This window comes from Dinoponera quadriceps, unplaced genomic scaffold (genome assembly GCF_001313825.1).
Source record: "Dinoponera quadriceps isolate SergipeBrazil2010 unplaced genomic scaffold, ASM131382v1 scaffold1153, whole genome shotgun sequence".
NCBI lineage: Eukaryota > Metazoa > Arthropoda > Insecta > Hymenoptera > Formicidae > Dinoponera > Dinoponera quadriceps.
In genome coordinates this window covers 161,986-184,242 of record NW_014555324.1, presented here as the reverse complement: position 1 = coordinate 184,242, position 22,257 = coordinate 161,986, and the positions used below count along the sequence as shown (strand labels likewise).

Here is a 22,257-nt window from a genome sequence, read left to right as displayed (position 1 = left end):
GACCGTAGCTGGCGTGTAATTACACGGGAACAAATGCCGCCGCAACAGCTAGGCACATAAATTGTTCACGCGTGTTTGTAATGAATTTACGGCTCGCCTGTTCAAATTCCGAATGGAATGATTGAAAATGCATACAAAGTCACCGGAAACGCCCGACATTAGCCATCGACGAGCCCATCATGATTATGTCAATGCGGCAGTTTCAATAAATTCATGGTGCTGCATATTTGTTATGTATACATGTATACATGCATATTTGTTATGTATACATGTTGTTACTGGAGTATCGTGACATCTTTCTCTAAGCTACCGTTAATTAAAACGTTAATAATAATAATTATTATATCACTATTACACATGCACTAATTTTCATTATGTGTATATATGTGCGTGTGATGCAGAGAGGAGGAAGAGAGAGAAAGAGAGAGAGAGAGAGAGAGAGAGAGAGAGAGAGAGAAATTCAGTTATTAAATAATACCTCTCGCTAGCGTTGAAGCTAACATTTTATTAAGTTAACGACAACTTGTGCACACGGATAATAATGAATGCACACACGTTATTAGATACTCCAGTAGAATAATAAACAAATAAATTATGTACAAGAGTAAAATGTGCCCACATTTCTCACGTTACACTTATAATATCACACTTATTTAAATAAACTGATATATGATATTAAATTATGTTGTTTATATTAAACAAACTCAAGTCAAACAAACACGTATAGTAAATCTAAAGAAACACTTTTTTCTATGCAGTGACATCCTAACGCCAATCTAAATAATTCGTTAACTTTCATTTCCACATTCCTCTCCACATCACGACTGCCGATGGACTGCCTCAGTCGAGTGCGACGCAAATACATAATTTTCGCGCTAAACTATCGCATGTTTCTCACCCCCTTAGTCAATAATTTTCTCTGTCACCTACTTTCAGTTGGCGTCAGCACTGATGCTCTAGTAAAGGTACCGGCGTACCGAGAGCGCGAGAGAGCGGGCGAGTAGCACAAGCAGAGCAGGATGTGGCGAACACGGGTCGTCGTCTTCCTACTGGCAGTCACTTCCGTCGTCTACGCCAAGGTGGCCGTGCTGCCGCACGATGTCCATCCCGGTTACGAGGTGACGCAATTCCGGGGCGACGCGAGGCGCGCCTCCAACTTTCGCCTGCTGGAGACCGGCTTCTCCAAGTACTTCACCGTGTTGGGCAACGGTCTGGTGATGACGACATCGGACCTGACGCCGCTGGTGGATCGACCGGTGAACCTGGTCGTCTTGGAGGAGCTGGCCAACGGCACCGAGACCCACGACCTTCATCTCTACGTCATCAATCGCCGGAATATGCTCACCTTCTCGCACGACCGTCTAGGCGAAGGCGAAGTGCCGGAAAACTCGCCGGCTGGAACTTGGATAGATGGTTTCCCAGTTCTACGAGCGCGTGGCAGTTTCCCGGTGCACTACAAGATCTTACCGGACGACAGCGGGGAACGTCCTTTCGCTCTTCGGGAGAACGAGTCCAACGATACCGGCTTCAATCTTACACTGAAGAGCCAAAAGCAAGGCGTCAGAGTGGTGAGTGCTAAACCGTTGGATCGTGAGGTCCGTGGGATCTACACCGTCGTGATACACGCGTCCGACGGCAACTTCATCAGCACGTCGAAGATCAGTGGCGTCGTTCACGTGCTCGACCAGAACGACAACAGCCCAATCTTCGAGCGCGAGCTCTACATCTTCGAGATAAGACCGACGAATTTGGACACTCTGCGCAAAGGCAACGCAGCGTTACCCGGCTGGAAGAGGTTCTCCACCGTGGGCAAGGTCACGGCTAAGGACGCGGACGGGGACAAGGTCGCGTATAAATTGGTCACGCCTAGCAGCCTGCTGATCGTCGTGCCTCAGACCGGCGAGCTACTGTTGGCCGGCGAGCCGGAAATCAACGCGGAACAAGACAGCGAGTGCGAGCTGGTTGTCGAAGCGCACGACCTACGCACGCCGAGTCGCAGCACTGAAAAACCGGCCAAGGTGATCGTGAGATTCCTCACCTCGGAACCGGAGGACCAGCCGGAAGTGCACCGGATACAAAAGCGAAGAGTCACTAGAGCGGTGCGACCTACGAAGAAGGTCGATTTCACGGAGGCGGACGGAAATATCGAGGGTAAGATCGCGTTTTACCTCGAGAAGGAGAACGAGAAGGAAACATACAAGATAAGGGACGAAAACAAGTGGGTCACCGTCGGCGCCAACGGGTCTGTCATGGTCAAGCAGAAGTGGGACTACGAGGAACTGGGTCCCGAAAAAACTATCGATTTTTGGGTTACCATCACGAATACAGGTAAACGAGAACATTCACGATACTGGAGTGAATTACCGCGAATTTTATCTGTAGATTTTTCAATTTATAATCTCGACTTCTCGTCGTTGAACACGGGTTGTAGCGTTCTGTTTTCTCTCTTTCAGTAACTTGTTAATTAAAGCTAATTTTTATTAATTTACGTTCTTACGGAGAATTTTGTTTTAAACGAATTTTGTTTTAAACGGAGAAATTGCATTTCATACGATTTTTCTTTTACGTAATATTGCGCTTTTGTTTTCTTATTCTGATAGTATTCCAAGTTTTCCTACACTGTTAACCATGTATCGCCAAAGTTGGAGGTATACGTTGAAATAAAAGCCCTACGTAATTATTACGAAGGACATTTCGAGGTACGTATCTCCCGTCTGGAGATACTACGACGTTACGTACTTCCAAATTTGAAAGTACTATTGCGTAGTATCTCTAAATTTGTGGTACGTATCTCGAAATGTCCCTCGTAATTACGTACGGTTTTTATTTCAACGTATACCTCCAACTTTGACGATATATAGTTAACAGTGTACAGTCTTTATATTATATTGTTTAACTAATTTTTATTTGCCGGTGCTCCACATATGAAGATCCGTGCGCGCGATATCCACCCGGTTTCAAGTGCCCGTTTTACTATGACGGTACAGTTTCATTTCGATAAGTATTGCCTGGAATATGTAGTCTCGATCGGCACATTTCATGGCTCTTTCCTGTTACACAGTCACGCTTCTCTCTGATTCATCCTATATATTCTTGGGATTTTATTTAAGGGATGTAGAATTTCTCGCTTTCGTAGGGATAAACATGGATTTGGATATCGATATCGAATAACAAGATTCGCAATGAAATTGGAGATTATACATATATGTACGACAAAAAACATTTGAAGACAACTGATACTCCCGTGACAACGTTTGTAAATCAATTTTTTGTGAACAAACGAATATACGCTTTCGATCGTCCGCGCACGTTTTCATATTTTATTAATCATGACGTAAATTAATTTTAATCAATAATTATATAAAAGAAAATCGTTCTTTTGTTTTCAAAGTTCCAAACGACTTTGACTATACATATTATCGATTTGTTTATTAAAAATATGAAATATTTGTTGCCGTATTTGTTAGCGAGGTATAAAAGCGTTTTCATGCATATGTATTAATTGTGATTATTCTCTTTTCTCGCATCAACGGCTTCCAAAGGATTTCAATGTAAGTAGCAAAGCGTATCGTTCATTTGTATAATGACAAACATATAGATTGCATATTAAAACATGCTTTTCAGCGAGGTTTTTCATATCGCATTTCCATATCTCTCATACATATAAACTGATCTCACTGTAAAAGCATCTTTTTCTTGCTTACACGCTTTCCGTAGTATTTTAAAGCACACGGAACAAATCGCTGCGGACGTCACTCGCGAATGAAATTGAAAATTGAAAAAGGATGTATGTCCGCGCATCAAAAAGACATACCGTTAAATTCTAATTGAATCTCACATTTTGAAAAGAACGTAATTAAATATCAGCGATACGCGAGGAGATATAGAATTCGTACAATTAAATCTCTTCCGACGTAATTATGTGAAATGTAATATGACGAAATAATTATACGTATAATTTAATTCTACATGATTATTTGCCATCATAAATTCACATCCATCTCAAAGTCGTTACTCTCGAGGCACTATGTAAAAAAAGAAAAAAAAAATAAATGAAAAGAGCGGCCGAGAAGAACTTGACAGTGCCGTTCAAAAATCCAGGAAGGCGCGAGCGGCGTATCGCAACAGCTACGTTGTTCCCTATTGTTAAGATCCCCGCGGCTGCTACGTAAACACGATTATCGATGTGATGTTATAGATACCGACAATCAGCGCGTCATCATCAACATGAAGGATGTGAACGACGAGCCTCCGTATTTCATTAACCGGCCTCTACCGATGCAAACGGTCGTTCAGCTGAACGCACCGCCGAACACTCACGTGTTCACCCTTCAGGCAAGGGATCCTGACACCGACCACAACATCCATTACTTCATCGTGCGAGATCGAAGTATGTAATAGCGCGGGTAATCGAGACTCGATATTTCGAGCATTAACGCTGACGCTGCGCAGTAACGTCGGTGATATGTAATATGATAAGTAATGTGATTAATGGCGACGCGTGAAAGGATAAAACATAATGTGCGCGCGGGACACTTAATCCTCCCTAGAAACCTGATAATTGTGGAGACAGTCGAACAGGTACGGTCGGTTCATTTAAGCCGGAAATATCGGCACGAAATTGTTTTTAGTATTGCGGTTAAAAAGCGCAGACCAGTATTTTTCGATACATCTCGCCGCACGATGTTCGTTTTTCGCGAAATTCAATATTTCCGCTTTAACGAGTAATTGATACTTTCTCAAATGCCGGAATTTAACGCGAAGCTGCAAAACTAAAAATATTTGTGGAAAATTCTACTTTTCTGTGGCTTTATTTTGGTCAAAAACGTACCAATTACTCGCTACCAACTGGTCGTAATGATCCGATTTAATTAATTAGTAGCTTAAAAAGGCGCAAAAGCGCATATTTTGAAGAAATAATATCGGTGCTTTGTATCGATATCCTTTTTGAAATAATGATCAGTGCACAATAAAGCGAATAATTAATCGCTTTATCGCACACACACACATCGTGCTATTAATTTTCATATTGGCAGAAAAATGAGATATGAGAAGCGTGACAAATGCTTAATTACTTCCAATTAGAAAGACTGATTGCCTCATTTGTGTAAGTGAAATGTCGATCGATTGTAGTGTTGAATTTTTCATTTGGCGGGAAAATGTTCCGTTCATACGAACAATAGCGTTTCATTAATTACAATGGGAGATAGGTGTGTACGTGTTGAGTTTAATGTACATATGAACGTACGTAGAACCATGCAAAATGATCGCGCGTGTATAGTCAAATTATTAATCCACGCGCATCGACGTAAAATAGCGCATTGTTCTCATCGAAAATGCAGCCGATGATTACAACGTCGACTCCAGTATCATATTTCGCAATTTACAGGCTTATATAGTAATGACGCCATTATGTCGGACACATCGCTGTGACAATCGCGTTTCTATGTCGTAAACAATTTTTATTGCGCGTGATATTAAGTGTACCCGCGATTCCGCGTGGCGCCATTAATACGATGACTCGCGTTGCATTAAACTGACGAATAAAAGCGGTTTCGAACATTGCAAACGGTTGAATTAAAAATTGTCTTTTGATTCTCGACAAATCTACGCACTCATACACCGTTCGCAGATTTAGCAGGAATTTTTGAATTCGTGTGAAAACGTCTCTCGGTTACGATTATCTTCAATTCAAGTATAACATATACTCGTAATCCTGGTACACATAAAAAAACATAAAAATATAAAGAAATTTGGTTATAATGAAACACTTCGTAAATTTTAATAGGTAGACAGTCTCGAGTATTGCTGCGAGCTATAAACTCACTTTCGCGATTATTAGGTTCGCCTCGTGAACTAGTGATGCGATCTTAAGCTAGGAATCATGATAGGGTTCCCACCGCGATGTGTCAAGCTCTCGTGAGATCTTTAGTGGTGAGGTTCGCGGATATAACGCATCCCAACGGTTCTCTTAATCAATTAATTAATTAATTATCTACTATGCACGCAGCTGGCGGCCGCTTTGAGGTCGACGAGAGATCGGGGGTGGTACGTACTCGAGGTACCGACCTCTTTCAGTTGGATATGGAGTACGTCCTTTACGTGAAAGCTGAGGATCAGAACGGCCGTATCGACGAGAGGCGTTTCCAGTCGACTCCTGAGGAGAGACTATCGATCGTCGGTGGAAAACGCGCACCGCAGTTCTATATGACGGCGTACGAGGCCGAGATACCGGAAAACCAGAAGAAAGACTCCGAGTTAGTTCGCAAGTCCATACTAATAGCCACTTAACCCTTTCGGAGATTCCGGTCTGTATTTGTTTAAAAGAAAATGTTAATTTCTGAGAAAACACTTTGCAAGAACTTTTCTTTTGAACGGACCGCTTTTGATATTTAACCTTCTTTGGCAAGCTTACAAGAAAATAAAAAACGGAATGTTCATGATTCTGCACTCTTCCGATATCGCACGAATTATATAAAATTTTTCCGTCAAAAAAGCGTAGATCTTTGGCAATCTATTCGTAAAAACGCTAAATAACAAATAAAAAATGCAAAGAAAAGAGTAAAAAAATTTTAATGTTTTATGCAAAATAGTCTTTTCTCAAAAGCTATCGTTCCTTCAAGATCCAAATGAAATAAATTAATATCGCATTTGCCTATTTTTTCGCGATTACTTTTTCGTGTTGAATCTGCCAATACACTTTTATTTGCATGTTGACCCGATGCCTAACGATATTAATTATTATCACAGGATTGCTCGCGGTTGAACATCGTAACTGTTTGACTTCGATTCGGTTTACTCTTCGGAATTGCTTGTCTTTCGGGTTAAGTTGACTCTCCCTTCGGAAATTCGATTTGAATTCGGTGAAATTATTTTCACGCGACAACGCCATGCGTTTGCTTATTCCCCGATTTCTATCAAGTTCGAGGGGGATGTTCGTGCCACGTGTCACGTGTTAAAAACTTTTCAGCATAATATCGGTGAAAGCCAAGTCGTTTGCCGATCGGGAGATACGCTATACGCTGAAAGCGCAAGGTCAAGGAGCCGCAGGAACATTCAACATCGGGCCGACTTCTGGAATCGTGAAACTTGCGAAAGAACTGGATTTTGAGGATCTAAGGCAACCCCACATTTATTCTCTGATAGTGACAGCGACGGAGGACTCCGGTGGTTTCTCGACGTCGGTCGAGGTATAACTGGATTTATGTTTGCGAACTTTGTTGTCTCGACGAAGAATAACAATTCTCTTCTCGTCGGAAAATACGGCACCACTCAAGTTTCCCCGTAAACGCACGGTTTTCCCGTTACTTGTTGAGCGTAATAATTTAACAAGTCATTTCCGTGAACCAACGTTTCGGCGCTTATTATAATTTTATTTTTTTAGCTAACAATCCGAGTATCCGACGTGAACGATAATGCGCCCAAGTTCGAGCTGCCGGATTATCAAGCTCACAACGTCGACGAGGATGTCTCTCTGGGGACGAATATATTGAGAGTCAAGGCAACCGACGCTGATTCGGGGGTGAACGCGGAAATAGAATATCTAGTGTCCGACGATCACTTTAGCGTAGACTCCAACGGTATTATTGTCAATAACAAGCAACTCGATGCGGACAACAATAATGCATACTACGAATTCATCGTCACTGCTAAGGACAAGGGTAAGCTATGACAACAGGTAATCACGATCGAATACATACAGACGGATTACGTAAAACGCGTAACTCGATATCGTTAAAAAAAAACAAGAAAAAAGAAATGATAATAATGAAATATGCGTACAAACTGTGAAATGATCGGAGAACGAGATGCACGATTTTATTCATCGCACAAATGGAACAATCTCGATACATTTTTTTTTCTTCATTCGTAATCGTAATCGACTCGCGGTACGTTTTAACGCGTTTATTTGATTTTATTTCACGGAACATTATTTATCTCGCATCGAATTCGCGGATGACTGCCTACGACTTTTCGATATCCGCTCTCCGCTTTAAGAATTCAGATACCCTAAAGTCGACGCGCTCGTGTTACTCGAAGATTTGGTCACGTAGAAAAGCAGAGATCGGTCGTCCCTTTACGTTCTGTCAGCAAGCCAAGGATCAGCCTCAGCAACTAAATCTCACGGATTTGGTTTTCAAACGAGCTCCAAATCCCTGCATCTCGCGCCGCACGGGATAAAGCTCACATCCGTAGACGGGAATTTGTGTTATTTGCATATATACGGCGCAAATGCGACCGGGTTCCCGAACAAGTCGCGGCTTAATTGGAAATAAAGCGGTCGAATCGGCAATAACGCAGGTGCGCTTTTATTTATTGCGCGTTCATGCGCGCACTTCATATTGCGAAATTTGACGTCGCGGGTACATATCGTCCGGTATGCGTAACATTCCCAATTCGATAATTTAGATTAATATAATACAAATGCGATTCGTAACGTTTAAATCAATATCGTTATTGTTGCATTCGTAATTCATATCTGGTGGATTGAATTTTTATTTAAAAATAACTATACGTACCTGCCGCGATTCGGTCTATCGCTATTGTTAATTTTTAATTTAGAAAGTTGAGAGAAAAAAAAATTACGCCTGTCGTATAGGTTGACTAAAATATTTCCAAAAAATATAAAAAATTATATGGTTTCATATACATTAATAAGAACAATAAAAACGAGAGAATTACAACGAGCTTGCTTTCCAGGCGAGCCGTCGAAAACCGGCACGGCGACGGTGCGGATATACACAAAAAATAAAAACGACGAGGAGCCGAAATTCTCGCAGCAGGTTTACACGCCCAATGTCGACGAGAACGCCGGACCGAACACTTTGGTCACCACAGTGGTCGCCTCCGATAAGGACGGCGACAACGTGCGGTTCCGCTTCGTCGGCGGCAACACCACATCCGGACAGTTCGTAATCGAGGAAATCACCGGTGTGATCCGTCTCCATGGCAAGGAGATCTCTTTGGATCGCGACAAGTACGAGCTGAACGTCACCGCCTTGGATGACGGCGCGTGCTGCCCGAATGGCGACACCACCATTCACACCAGCACCGCAGTCGTCGTGGTGTTCATCACCGACGTGAACGATAACAAACCGGTCTTCAAGGATTGCGGAATGTATTACCCGAAAGTGGAGGAAGGTGCGCCGAATGGCAGCACGGTCATCAAAGTGCAGGCCACGGACGAGGACAAGGGTGTTAATGGACAAGTCAAGTATTCGATCGTGCAACAACCCAATCAAAAGGGCACCAAGTTCACCGTTGACGAGGAGACCGGTCAGGTCTTGACTAACAAGGTACTTTTACCGACTATTTTCATAGTAACATAATATAATAGTAGTTTTAACGCTTTATATCCGGTACGTTATATTGAGCCCACTTGAAGCGATTTATAATTTAACAAAATTCGACGCAGAATTCCATTTATAAAGGGATATTTTAGGGATCAGATTTTTATTTATTGATGCGTGTATGTAAAATATATACAATGTGACTATAAATGTTTTCTGTATTTTACACGACACGTAAAATTATAAATAAGCTCCTGCCCTTAATTTCACCGCGAATTATAAATCGTCTAAAGTGGCCTTTATATTCTCGATACGAAGATTCTCATATCTTTATATGAATATTTCTACGCGAGATATAAACGAGAGCTTACCTTTAATAACTTTTCGCCTAACTCGGCGAAAGTTTTTATGCCCGACTCGTCGATAAAGTCCATTTTTAATGGAGTCGTAAGAATTGTATTCGCTTTATCGGAATGTATCGACATGGAAAGATAAAGCGACTCGTGCAATGAAAAGTTCATTTATAATTCCGAGAACATTAGAAAATATGTAACAATCACTCGAGCCTTAGTTTCTACCATGTTGCCATTTCATCTTTTATACATATCGTAGAGCAGACCGACCGATAAACACGCAGGTCACTTAACACCCTAATTACTATTCGTTCGTGTCATGACTCCATACAGATCGCTGACAATAAGATATTAGCGTTATACAACTATACACTTTTTACAATAGAATATCCTGTTATTTTTTCTTTTCTTTTTCAAATGTGTTTCTATCATTTTTAATTTTTTAGATCTGTCTTGTTGCACTAAGCAGGTGAAAGAAAGAGAACATTAGACATACTTTTCTGATAGTTAAGTGCCAACGTAAAGTATCAGAATATATGTCATATTTTTGCGACTCTTTGAAAATTTAACAACTCTCGTAAAGTCGTTAATTTCACCGTATCGATTATCACTGATACAACTCATATTGAGGATAACTTTTATTACATCGAAAAAGAACTTTCGTTACTATCGTTTTTTTGATATTATTTCTGTAAGCTACTCTGACTCGGCGAAAGTTTGAAGACAACCATTCTAACAGACGCGGTGTTACTTTCAGGTGTTCGATCGCGAAGGCGACGATGGAAAATTCGTATCTGTCACTGTCAAGGCGACGGATCAGGGTGAACCCTCGCTGGAAGGTGTTTGCTCGTTTACCGTCGAAATAACCGACGTGAACGACAATCCGCCGTTGTTCGACCGTCAGGTGCGTATATTCGGCCAGACCCCAAAGGCAAACGCTCAGGGGGCTATTCGAGGTAGAAACGCGCGGAGCAGATGTCCGGAAGTATGATCGAGCGTGGCAAAATTACCACCGGTGTTAGTTAGTGTGTTACGCCTCGACGAACGTAACTCGAGAATATATGCAATGTCTCCAGTTACTTTGGGCTAGTTCCGTTGTTTGCTCAATTAAGATATACACACTTTTCGTGTGTGCGCGCCGTTGTCCATGTATCGATTAAATATATACGCGAAGAGGTCAAAGTGCAAGTGGAACAAGCCCATAATTTATGAAGTACACCAGGAACACGAAGAACATAAGGTGAATCTCATAAATTATGGGCTCTGGTCCACTTCTGTGCTCGGAATGTATATTGCAAGATATATAGGATGTGTTGCAAGGCTAGCATCAAACTTGAAAAACACATTCTTGTAAACTTAGCAACAGCGCTTGAAAAGAATTTGAATTGCCAGCCATAATATCCAAGAAGTTTCGAATTAATATCCTTTCTGAATAAAATCAACCAACTTTAATAGGAGGTTGCCAAAGTCTCGCATTATCAATTATCATCCCCTGTAATTTGGCTCGCTAACGTCTAATTTGTAATCTGACAAAGTCCGGATGTAAACTTATGCAAGGCGCACTGCCCGGTTGAATATCTTACGAAACATATAGGCACAATATCGATCCATCGGATCGAGAGACCGTACGAGTTTCAAGAAGAATCGCATTTCGTCCTTCTTTCGCAGAGATACGTGGAGAACGTGAAGCAGGACGCGAGCATCGGCACGAACATTCTGAGAGTGTCGGCATCCGACGAGGATGCTGACAACAATGGCGCGATCACGTACACGCTGAGCTCGCCGAACAATGACCAGGGTCTGGAGTACTTTGAGATTCAACCAGAGTCTGGTTGGATCGTGTTAAAGAAACCTCTAGACGTAAGTATCCCCATAAAATCGCTAATCTACATATCGTCTCTCTTTAGCAGTATGGACAGCATCGTTTCCTGGAACACTCCCACTTTTTCGTGGGCGAGGCTTGCATTTTTCTTTGCGGCTTGCTGGCTTCTTTTTGCTCTTGACGTATTATGATACACTCGATATTACCTCGAAACCGGACGGAAATCACGGCGATTATATAAATTAGTGAATATTCCGCGAAGCAAAAACGTCACGGAAATTGAACGCTGTTGCGTGTTAATCGCTGACATCTCTTTAAATACGAGATCCTGCGGATGCACTCGTCCCGAAACAAGTGTCGCGTGTCCCAGGAATGTGTAGGTTGCGTAGTATACTATATCTATTTATATATACGTATATATATCTATATATATATATGATATCGTATAAATACAAAACTTGAGTGTACACCTTCTGCCGATATATTGTACGTTTGCGTTGAATTACGTTATATTTAAACACGAATCCGTTTTGTTGCTGAGCGGATAAACTTGTATACTAATATACGTTTGGTCGGCAATTATTTCTCTCATCACTAATATGCAACGAAATGAGTTTCCTTTTTACGGCACATGTATAGAACTTTTTAATTCCCATTGATATGCACAATGTGTTCACTATGGTAAATACTTAGCTATGCCTGATTTCCTCAAACGCTTCATGTACCTGAATCGATCGACCGTTCGGGCTATTTTTGCAACAAAACACTCTCTCTCTGTCTCTCTCATTCTCTCTATTGAGAACATACTCGCGGCGCGAGTACCTTTTTAAACGATTCCAAACGAAGCTTTGATACCTCTTGTCCAGTTTTTCTCATTCACTTTTCGTCGAGAATCGGTTTTGTCCAGTTACATATAGATGAGCGGTCGAACAAATCACGCGCGCGTATATATAGCTTTTCGTTTCCGTCCTTCTTTTTATCTTCACTTAGATTTCCTTTGTTCGTCGTTCGTTTTGTGCCGCGATGCTAATCATGATTTTCGATCGATTTGGCGAGTTGCAAATGCCGACGTGTAATTTTGCAAAAAGACAAAAAGAAAAGAAAGAAAAAGATAATGTGTGCGGATCGGCCCGAACGTGCGCGCGCACGGCCGACCAAACGCGAGCGTGTGCACTTTTCATACTTTTTCTAAAAGTAGCCAAGAAAAGGATGTATACGATTTTTGTACGTTACGCGTTGGAGAATTTAACGGGAAAGCAATTGGAGAGGAAAGACAATGATGAAAATGATGATATATAAGAGATATGACAAAAGAAAGGGAAACGTTCGGAGCAAACTAATGATCTTTAATTGTTCAACTAACATTACTAATTGTGAATGTTTTTCAAAAGGGAAGTGATGTTTTTTGAACTTCCAGGAGCAGGTGGGAACGACATTTTTTGAGCCCCACGTACGGTGTACTTCAACCTCTACGCATTTTGTGGTGCATCAGACATAAACAATTTTTGACAATGCTTGGATATTTTATATGAATGTGTTTTTGATTCCTTTACAGGAACGGATCTCGCTCTCACTCCTACATCCATCCTTGCTCTCTATTTCTCTCTCTCTCTCTCTCTCTCTCTCTCTCTCTCTCTCTCTCTCTCTCTCCTTCTGATTCTTTTTTCTCTTTTTCTACACCTGTTTTGAAGAATCTCTTTTGTTTTCGTATTATTAAAAATTCAATGAATTTTTCGTGTGTTGCATTTTGTGTTTTTCTGTTATGTCGATAGTTACTTTTTCGAATATTTTTGCCCGATCTCTCTTACTGATTTTGCTATGTTGATTATTTTTCTTTAAGTTTCCTTATCTATTCGTATTTGCCTGCGTTATCGACTATTGTATTTTTCAAATTTATTTCATTTATATTTATTTTCGTCTTCTTACTTTTTACTAATTATTTCTCTTCACTTTCTCTTTGATGTTTCCCGATTTTCATCCCGCTCTCCCAGTGTAACACGACGTGACTGACAAAGAAAAGGAAAAGAACACGAAAAGCATTTTTGATCGAGAGCGTTATGCCAATGTATAGACATGTGTATATATGCATACATATGTACATAGATCGTAAGAGAACTGTCCGTGGTGTGACATTTTTTCTTCTGTGATTGGGGCGGCATACCACTGTCGTGACGAAAACGGGAAGAAAACGAATGAATATGAACGGAAATAATCACGGAATGAAAGAAAAGTCGAAAACGTGCGGATTAATTATCACGACGATCAGAAATAACGTCCATCGGTTTTTGAGTGTCGTTAAAACGAATCAGACGAGGGGTCGTCATAGTTTTTTTTTTCTCCTACCCCTCTTAATCTCTCAATCCTTCCCTCAAGTCATCAATCCTTGTCCCTCTATCTTTCTCTTCCTCAATCATCGTTTCCTGATGCCTCTTTAACGCATTCTCGCTTGCATGCAAAATGCCTGCATTGGTTGATTTCGTAAAGGAACTAATTTGAACTTCTTATTGTTTATGTTTGTGTTCATTGCACCATTTACTTTCTTCGGATTTGATGATGACAAAAAAAAGGGCTGTTTTCCAGTAAGTAGGATCTATATTCTTGTGTTTCACACCTTGCATCGAGACACATTATGATGTGACAGCATTGTTATACCTGCGCAAAAAAAAAGTATAATATTCGTTGCAAATACTAGAGCGCCTTTCCGTTCGATTATTCAACATTATATCGTTTCGATGATTTTTCGCCTCTGTTGTTGTTATTGTTGTCACTCGGAGACGTCACTCTCTTTCAACTTTTCTCTCTTTCTCTCTCTCGTTATCTATCTTGCTCTCTTGCTCTCTTTCTCTCTCTTTCTACACTGCTCTGTCTCTATCTTTGTATCGCTAAATTTCTAAAAGTCTTTCTATCTATATCTAATCGTCTCTTCTCGAGTGTTTCTGTTCGAAATTTTCTATCAAACGCGATGTATTTTTTATGTACATACACACGTGCTGTCGCGCTGTCTATTTTCGTTCTCTCGTCCTAGTCTCGTATGTATCCGTAAGCGAAATATGTTTTTTCTTTACCGATATCTCGCACTGCCGGTAACACTCCTGTCAATCTGTTCCCACGTGGTGCTGGATATCCGACGGACGTCTGACAAGTAGATCATAATAACTAAAACCACTGAAAGTTTCAACGTCTCCCGTATTCTATTAGAATTTAGAAAATCCTATTTTCTTATGGAGATTAGATCTTAAAGATTACGCCAACGTGAAAATTAACTTTGCAGATTGAAAAGCTTGAATAGATTAATTTTTAAACGATAAATTTAATAACGATGCGTTAAATTCAGATTTTACGTTAACTTTACGTTGATTAATATCGGTTGATTTGATTTGATTTTACACTAAACATGACCCGCCTTGCTGAAATCACGTTACATATATTCTTATGTCTCACTCTGTATTAGTAGCACAGCACTGTTAATAGTACTTCACGTAGCCGTGCTTCGTTTAAGTATAAATCAGTGTGTCTTTTAACAGAATCGCAAGTAAAACGTGCGTTTGTTTTACATGTATCCATTTGATAAACGTCCGTTGGATATCGAATGCTCTATAGGGATCTGGTTCCGTGACTGGAACAGCTTCAATAATTACTTTTAATGTTCCAGGAAGCCCGTAGTTCTCGTTACTAGAAATATTATGATGTAGCAAGATCCCGATTATAAACAAACATTCGCAAAAGTGTTCACTTGGAAACGAAGGACGACGTTTGTAGACTCTTTTGTCGAATAACTATCGTGATACAACGCTTTTACTAACATTAATCGCGATGTTATTGTATTACCTTATATGATCAGCGGTTGAATAGGATTAAAGTATACAAAATTAACGGGCTAAACATTAAGGTTTCTAAATTAAAAGTTCACTTATTAATCGCGTTTTCATTGAATTGAACTTATTCAATTGATCATTATACTTTCCATGATACACAAACTTTTATATCTCAATTTTTTTAATTTGGTTTATTTTGAAATATCGTTCACCCGCTGTTACTTTATACTGGATGCTTCAGAATTATTATTATTACAACTATGCGATTTCTTCGATCCCGCCGAAACATAATGTGTTTCAATGAGAATTTATGATGTCACTGATTTCTGAATTATAAACGACAAAAATGAATATTTACATATTAAATTTTACGACTTGTAAATTACAGATTTTATTCTCTCTTAAATTAATCTCAAACGGACATTGTTTGAATACAGTCTTTAAAATTTAAAGCAAATATTAGCATCAACGCTCTTAATAGTAAATATAAACGTATCAAGGAATTTACAAATGAAAAAAGCAATGATAGTTCTGAAACATCTAATACATCCTCCGCTTTCGTGTTATCTCGGATGACAGCATAAATCTAATACAATTATTAGTCCTGATACATCTGATGCGAGCATCGTTCTTGTACTTGCACTTTGCTTTCGTTACACAAAGGTAATTTTAACAATCTGATATCTAATACACAATGTTACGAGAGCATTTCTATTGGCACAAAATCGATGCGAATCAAATATGCAAATGCACATAGTCGGAAGCATTTGTTCACGCGTCAAACAACTAACGCGATTAGTATTAGCAATGAGCTCAAATATGCAAGCATATATTTGTTCGGCAGGTAAGTATATCACGACAACTACATCGTCTACATTTGCTTACGTTTTTCACAACCTCCACCTATAAATTTGATTACTAATTGCCCATGTTTGTTTCGATGTTACTGCCGCTTCCTTGCGAATCAACAACAGAGGTCGGCGATGTAGACTACACATCATCATCTTCATCACCACGCCGCTATATGTCGCAACTATTCATTCACGAAAGGTCCACCTCACGGCATGTTTGAGTTCATTGCAGTAAATTTTGTGCTTGTAAACGGCGCACCTTCATTACGTAACCGAAGAAAGCTCACATTACGGAAATTATAGATTCGTCTGCTAACGAAGACAGCGAGTCTATCACACTACCGAGATAACACGCAACGGATGAAGTCCACCAGGATACCTACGAGACTGCACGGTCCTATCTCTCTGTTTTTCTTTCCGTCTATCTCTCTGGTTTGTCTTTCTCTTCTTCTTTCTATTTTAATTTCGCTCGCGAAAAAAAGCATAAAAACCGGTACTTTCGNTCTCTCTCTCTCTCTCTCTCTCTCTCTCTCTCTCTCTCTCTCTCTCACGTGATCATGTGGACGCGCTCGACGCCGAGTGACGCCTTTAGCTCTTTCATAAACTCCGACGGAAAAGACGCGTCGGGAAAACGAATAGAAAGTAAAGTGACGCAACGGAAACAAAAATCACAAAATCGAAAACAAAAAAAGAAACGCCAACAAAATTCCCGAAAAACAGTGTCCTATAAGTTGACGGCCCAATGTTTTGCCACTAGCGTGACAGCTATCGCCTGCGAGTACGGGCCTCCGACAGAGGGATGCCAGTCTTGTCCGCAGACGTGGACGTTGAGTTAGACGTCGTAGACAGAAACAATAAACCACCTGTGTGGGATGCGAATGTATACGGCCCCATTCACATCAAAGAAAATGTCACAGTGGGTACTGTAGTGACGTCGGTGAAAGCCAGGTTTGTATGCCACGACATGACCGAGACAAGACACGTGACATGCCGTGCCGTGCCATGCAGTGCTCTGCCTCTCCTATTTATCTATTGACCTCTTTTTTTTATCTGACTCTTACATTGTCTTTTGTGTTCTTTCTCTCTTGATCACTCGTTCTCCTGAGTATCCTCCGTCCCAATAATTCCTTTCATCCGTTTCCGGTATGCCACATGTTCTCTACTTCCCTCCTCCCTTTCTTCTCTATCTACGTCTTTGCCTCAACCTTTACTCTTCGTGTTTTATTCTATTTTATACTCTTACTCTCTCTCTTTCTATTTCTATTACAAAGTGTTTTCTTTATTTCGTGTTGGCTTTTTAGTATATCTCTAAGTTTATTTATCTCTTTAGACACAGAGACATTGGACACACACTATTTTCTTTCTTTCTCTGGATGCGGAAGCACTTATGGTTAAGCGCGGCGCGGTAGATCGCTGAATGGCGGACACTCTCCTTCTCCTACTACTACTACTACAACTACTACTATTACTATTATTCTACTACTACCACTATCTCTTCCCAATATGTACTGTAGCGAGCCGCGGCGATCGTTCTTCGACGATATTTGGAGACAGCGAGTGTTCGATCGGGCGAGAATCATTCGAAAATGATCGATGCCTCTCGGCTTGCAAGTCGAGTAAGTCTTGAATATCGTAAATTAACGTATACCGTAGTTGTAGCTTTAGAGCTAACTGCTCTACAGCATTATCGAATGCTATAATCGCGCTCTTAGCCCATTGCGTTATCTTTATTGCTTTTCGAGCGCTGAAATGCTTCCATCAATCTCAAAGAAAGCACTTTGCGAAATCTCTTGAGAATTTATAAGAACACGAACAGAGTCGTACGATGAAAATTTCACCTCAAAACTCGCCTCAGATGATCAGTACTTTGACAACTCTTTGGCTCGCTATTTTAAATCTATCATCTCGTATTACCCAAATATTTAACGCGATGCATGAGATAATTTGCACTAAACGATGTATCTCTTAGCCTACAGAGCACTAGTGATAGTTCGTGAGATTCTCACGAGTGTCAGCGCGCTCGAGACTTACTCCACTCGAAAGCCGAAGAGACCGACCTCTTCCCCGGCGTGAAGAAGAGCAACAGAGGAACCGTGCTTCTCCAAAGATTCGCAGGACGCAGCGATCGCCGCGAGCGGATCGTAGCGGATATAACGTAACAACTAGAACTGTGCGAACGCGGGAAAGCGGAGCGGTGACCTACAGGCGCTTCTATCGTGCTCATTCGTATAGGTTTATTAGACGGGGATGTAAGCGAGAGATCCTGGTGCCTTCTCGCGATACGGATATTCACGCGCAGAATGCAGGTTGCGGAGCGTCGGTCGTCCATCACACTGCTAGTGTGCCCCCACAAGAGCTCGCTCAGCCACCTGGCCGCTGCGTGCCCGAGCAGCGCGCAACCCAATTATCGCGCGAACTTTCGCTATAGTCCCCAGCCGAGAGAGCAAATCGGCGAGAGGGTGCGCGCAAACACATAATATGCGAGACCACACTCGCCGTACCACGTTCCAGGCGTTGGTGGTGTTTTGGCGTTCGCTGTAATGCGGCGAAAAGACGAGACAGACAGGGCGTTGCGGATACGAGAGAGAGACCAGTCCTCCTGATCCTCTCTCTCTTTCTTTTCTCTCTCACTTTCTCATTTTCTCTCTCTCTCTCTCTCTATCGAAAAGAACGACGGGGATCAACATGTACCATTACTCTCACTCACTCACTCTCTCTCTCTCTCTCTCTCCCTCTCTCTCTGCCAAAGAACCTTGGCGCCTTGACACTAACGCCGTTGTTTTTTGTTCCCGTTTGTTATACACGCGGTCTGGCCGTAGCGCGAGACGTACAAGCTGGAAGCGATGGCCCAAGACAAGGGCTTCCCGCCCTTGTCGCGAACGGTGGAGGTTCAGATTGACGTTGTGGACCGTGCGAATAATCCGCCCGTATGGGACCACGTAGTGTATGGCCCGATCTACATTAAAGAGAACATGGCCGTCGGGGCTAAAGTTGTGTCTGTTAAAGCCAGGTCTGTCACACTGTCAATGCTCCGTGCGGCTCTCTGCACGAACCCGCCCTGCACGCAATCTCGTGGCAGTATTGTTCTTGTGCACGTTAATTGATATTGTGTACGAATCCACATTACACGCATCTAAATACACTCAGACACTCAGCCACACGGACACACATACACACACACAGCATATACCACCACTCGCAGAGGCGACGCGCGCGTGTGCGCGCGCGTCCGCTCGCTCGCTCGCTCGCTCACATTTACACGCGCAGGCACACTTATTGCGTACGCATATAGGATCGGTCGCGGGAAATATGATCGAAATATGTAGGCATACATGGGGTACATCTGCACGTGATGGGGTACTGGGGAACCTTTGGCGTAGGACGTGGACATTGGAGCGATGGTTCTTAGTGGATAGAAGGAGAATTCCAAGGAGTTGTCAATTAACGAGACAGCGTAAAAGAAACTGGAATATCAAAGTACTTTCGATCAGACAGTCTCGTATGATTAAGATGAAAATTTAAATCGTTTAACAGATGAATATATAATTTCAGTTAGAATGAACTCGTAGCAGAAGCCAGTAGTCATCGTTTCTTTGCGCAACTGTGAATTGCTAGTGTAAGATTTAAAAGAGGAAAAATCATTTCCGGAACGTTTCATATGTAAAAATACAAATGTTTTATATCAATTTTTACTACGCGCCATCGGTGATATGTAAAACGTCGTATTGAGATTTCAAAGATAACTAAAATACAGTTACTTGCAAAAATCCCAGATGTTTTTCGAAATACCGTACGGGAACCATCGCTTCAGATCACGTCCGCTCTCGTTCGGGCAAAAATGCGTCTCTCGTATTCGACGAACGCGAGAGACGCATTCACACGGACCAGACATGCACACACTCGTAGGTGCGGCGCACGTTTTCCTCGGTGTGTGCGTGACTGTTCGTGAAACGCGGCTCTTGTTAGTTTCGTGTATTGCCGGCGTTTCATTTTTTTCGACTTAACTGCGGACGCGGAAACCGCGCGCTTATGTCGACACCGCCGAGCCGATTACGTCCTCGAAACTTTTTGCTGCATCTCAACGCGCAGACACAAAACCATTTTCAGTCTTTCGAGAGGACTCTAATCGATTTCACAGCGAGATTTAATTTCTTTTTGTCGCGATAACGACCGGTAACAAGAAGACGCCTCTCTCTTTCTCTCTCTTTCGCGTGTACGTGCGCTAAATTGAATAAACGGCGCGGCCAAAGGTCGCCTTTCATCCGCGGATCGTGACCCGTAATTCGCGCGGATATAAGAAACGGTGCAAGAGCTGGTGAGAAGAGCCGCGTCGAGTATCCGTCTCGGTGCATTTATCACTAAAGCGCAATTTTCCGAACAAAGCGCGTGTCCTATTGTTGCACGGTAATTGACAAAGGTAGGAAGAGAGAGAGAGAGAACGTCGCGCGCTGCTATTATTTCATTAAATATTAATTGTTCGTGTTGCTCATTGTTCCGCAGAGATCACTATTAATTCACGCTCGCAGCTGATGCAATAGTTTTATAAATCGTATCACGTCGAGATGTCGATTGTATTAACGGTATTAACGGACTATTTGTCGTTGTATTTAATTGATCACAATGAGCGTGAGATTTCAACGGTATTTCAACGGTAACATTCGAAAAACTACCAAGGAAATGTTTTGAGTTGATTACGAGCTGCACAATGACGAACGTCATAACTTTCAAAACGAATTTTTCAAATAAACTCGCATCATCGTTAGCACTTCGATAAAGTTGTAGAGAACGTACAAAAGCGGAAATCGTGATTTGCGACCTTGTGAAAAATATCACGAATGGATCGCGTCATGAATCGCGCGTGAATTGTGCGGATCGGTGTATCGGCGAAAAATATAACGTAGCCGGCGCGAACGCACCTTTTTCGGATAGCAAAAGCCGCGTTGAAAAAAGCGTTAATAACGGCGAGGTTTGCGCTTGACGTACCGCTTTTAACGGCGGTTTCGCGGAGACATATGGACTTCCGGCGAGAACGGATTGGCTAATTATATAACGTATACGCTGCACGAGAGGTGCCAGATGCCAGTGCCACGTGCTGTCGACGCGAGATAATACATTTTATTGTAAATTCGATATACGACCCTCTCCTCCGCGTCACGCAAACGTTCCGGTGGCTTATCTGGCCCAAACACGCGCCCAATTTGCTTCTTCGCGAACACTTTATCAGAGGAACAATACCGATGTATAATTCGCTATATTGCGAACAAAGCGATAGCCTGTTTCAAATTCATCGGTGAAACACGGGTACGCACGCGACACACAACGAAATTATTTCACCCTCGTGTATGATTGCGTTTCCACTGCCGTTCAATTGTTGCTTTTAATTATTAAGCGTTACTCCAACTTGGCGAGTCGGAACGCATCACCTCAAAATATGCCTTTCGATCTCAAAGCTACGTATCTACGTGCGAATTCTTATGGCACGGAATTGATTAATCAGCACAATAATTATTATTATTACGTTACACGCGCATTATTAAGCCATACTTCGCCGATTTTATACGTTCGAGCGAACTTCTCGCGGATACCGCAAATTCCACATACCGAGCCACGTTAGCGACGTTTTAGTAACATTTTAGAGGATTAATTCCGGCAACTGGAGAGTTTACTCGTTAGGATTCTCCTTTAATGGCAGCCGGAAAGGGATGCAGCAAAACGTTTCATTATTCGCGCTAGTTCGCCATTTTCCGCGAACTTCCCTCATCAACGTCGCGCCACGCACACGAGTCTAAACGCAAGGGTGTCATCAAGTATATGTGTGTGTGTGTGTGTGTATATATATATGTATATATATATACGTGTGTGTGTATATATATATATGTATATATACATATACATATGCACATACTTTAGTATCCATCCGCCGATAATCGCTTTTCTCGTCGGGAATTCGCGGCCTGGCAAGAAACGCATTAAACATTAATTCGCGCCATATAGTGTAAAGTCGCAACATTAACAAGCGATGGGTGTTTTAAGTAACGTGTTTGTTTTTTGCGCTGCGACCCAATATATATAGCGATTATATATATATTATATATATATATATATATATATATATATATATATATA

General features: G+C 41.7%; 2 protein-coding genes across 2 annotated transcripts in view; both read left to right on the top strand.

Moving 5' to 3' along the window:
- Positions 1–19,528, top strand: part of LOC106743838 (neural-cadherin-like) — a 58,213-nt gene extending 38,685 nt beyond the window's left edge. The window contains 11 exon segments of the mRNA XM_014618055.1: positions 937–2,328; positions 2,931–2,981; positions 4,199–4,390; positions 6,011–6,257; positions 6,971–7,190; positions 7,385–7,661; positions 8,701–9,296; positions 10,401–10,547; positions 11,312–11,503; positions 18,951–19,172; positions 19,175–19,528. Coding sequence (XP_014473541.1) covers positions 1,020–2,328; positions 2,931–2,981; positions 4,199–4,390; positions 6,011–6,257; positions 6,971–7,190; positions 7,385–7,661; positions 8,701–9,296; positions 10,401–10,547; positions 11,312–11,503; positions 18,951–19,172; positions 19,175–19,231 — 3,510 coding nt within the window. The 5' untranslated portion in view covers positions 937–1,019 and the 3' untranslated portion in view covers positions 19,232–19,528.
- LOC106743837 (neural-cadherin-like) overlaps positions 13,273–22,257 on the top strand; it is a 156,296-nt gene continuing 147,311 nt past the window's right edge. The window contains exons 1-2 of the mRNA XM_014618053.1: positions 13,273–14,044; positions 16,889–17,079. Coding sequence (XP_014473539.1) covers positions 13,976–14,044; positions 16,889–17,079 — 260 coding nt within the window. The 5' untranslated portion in view covers positions 13,273–13,975. The remainder of the gene's footprint in view (positions 14,045–16,888; positions 17,080–22,257) is intronic.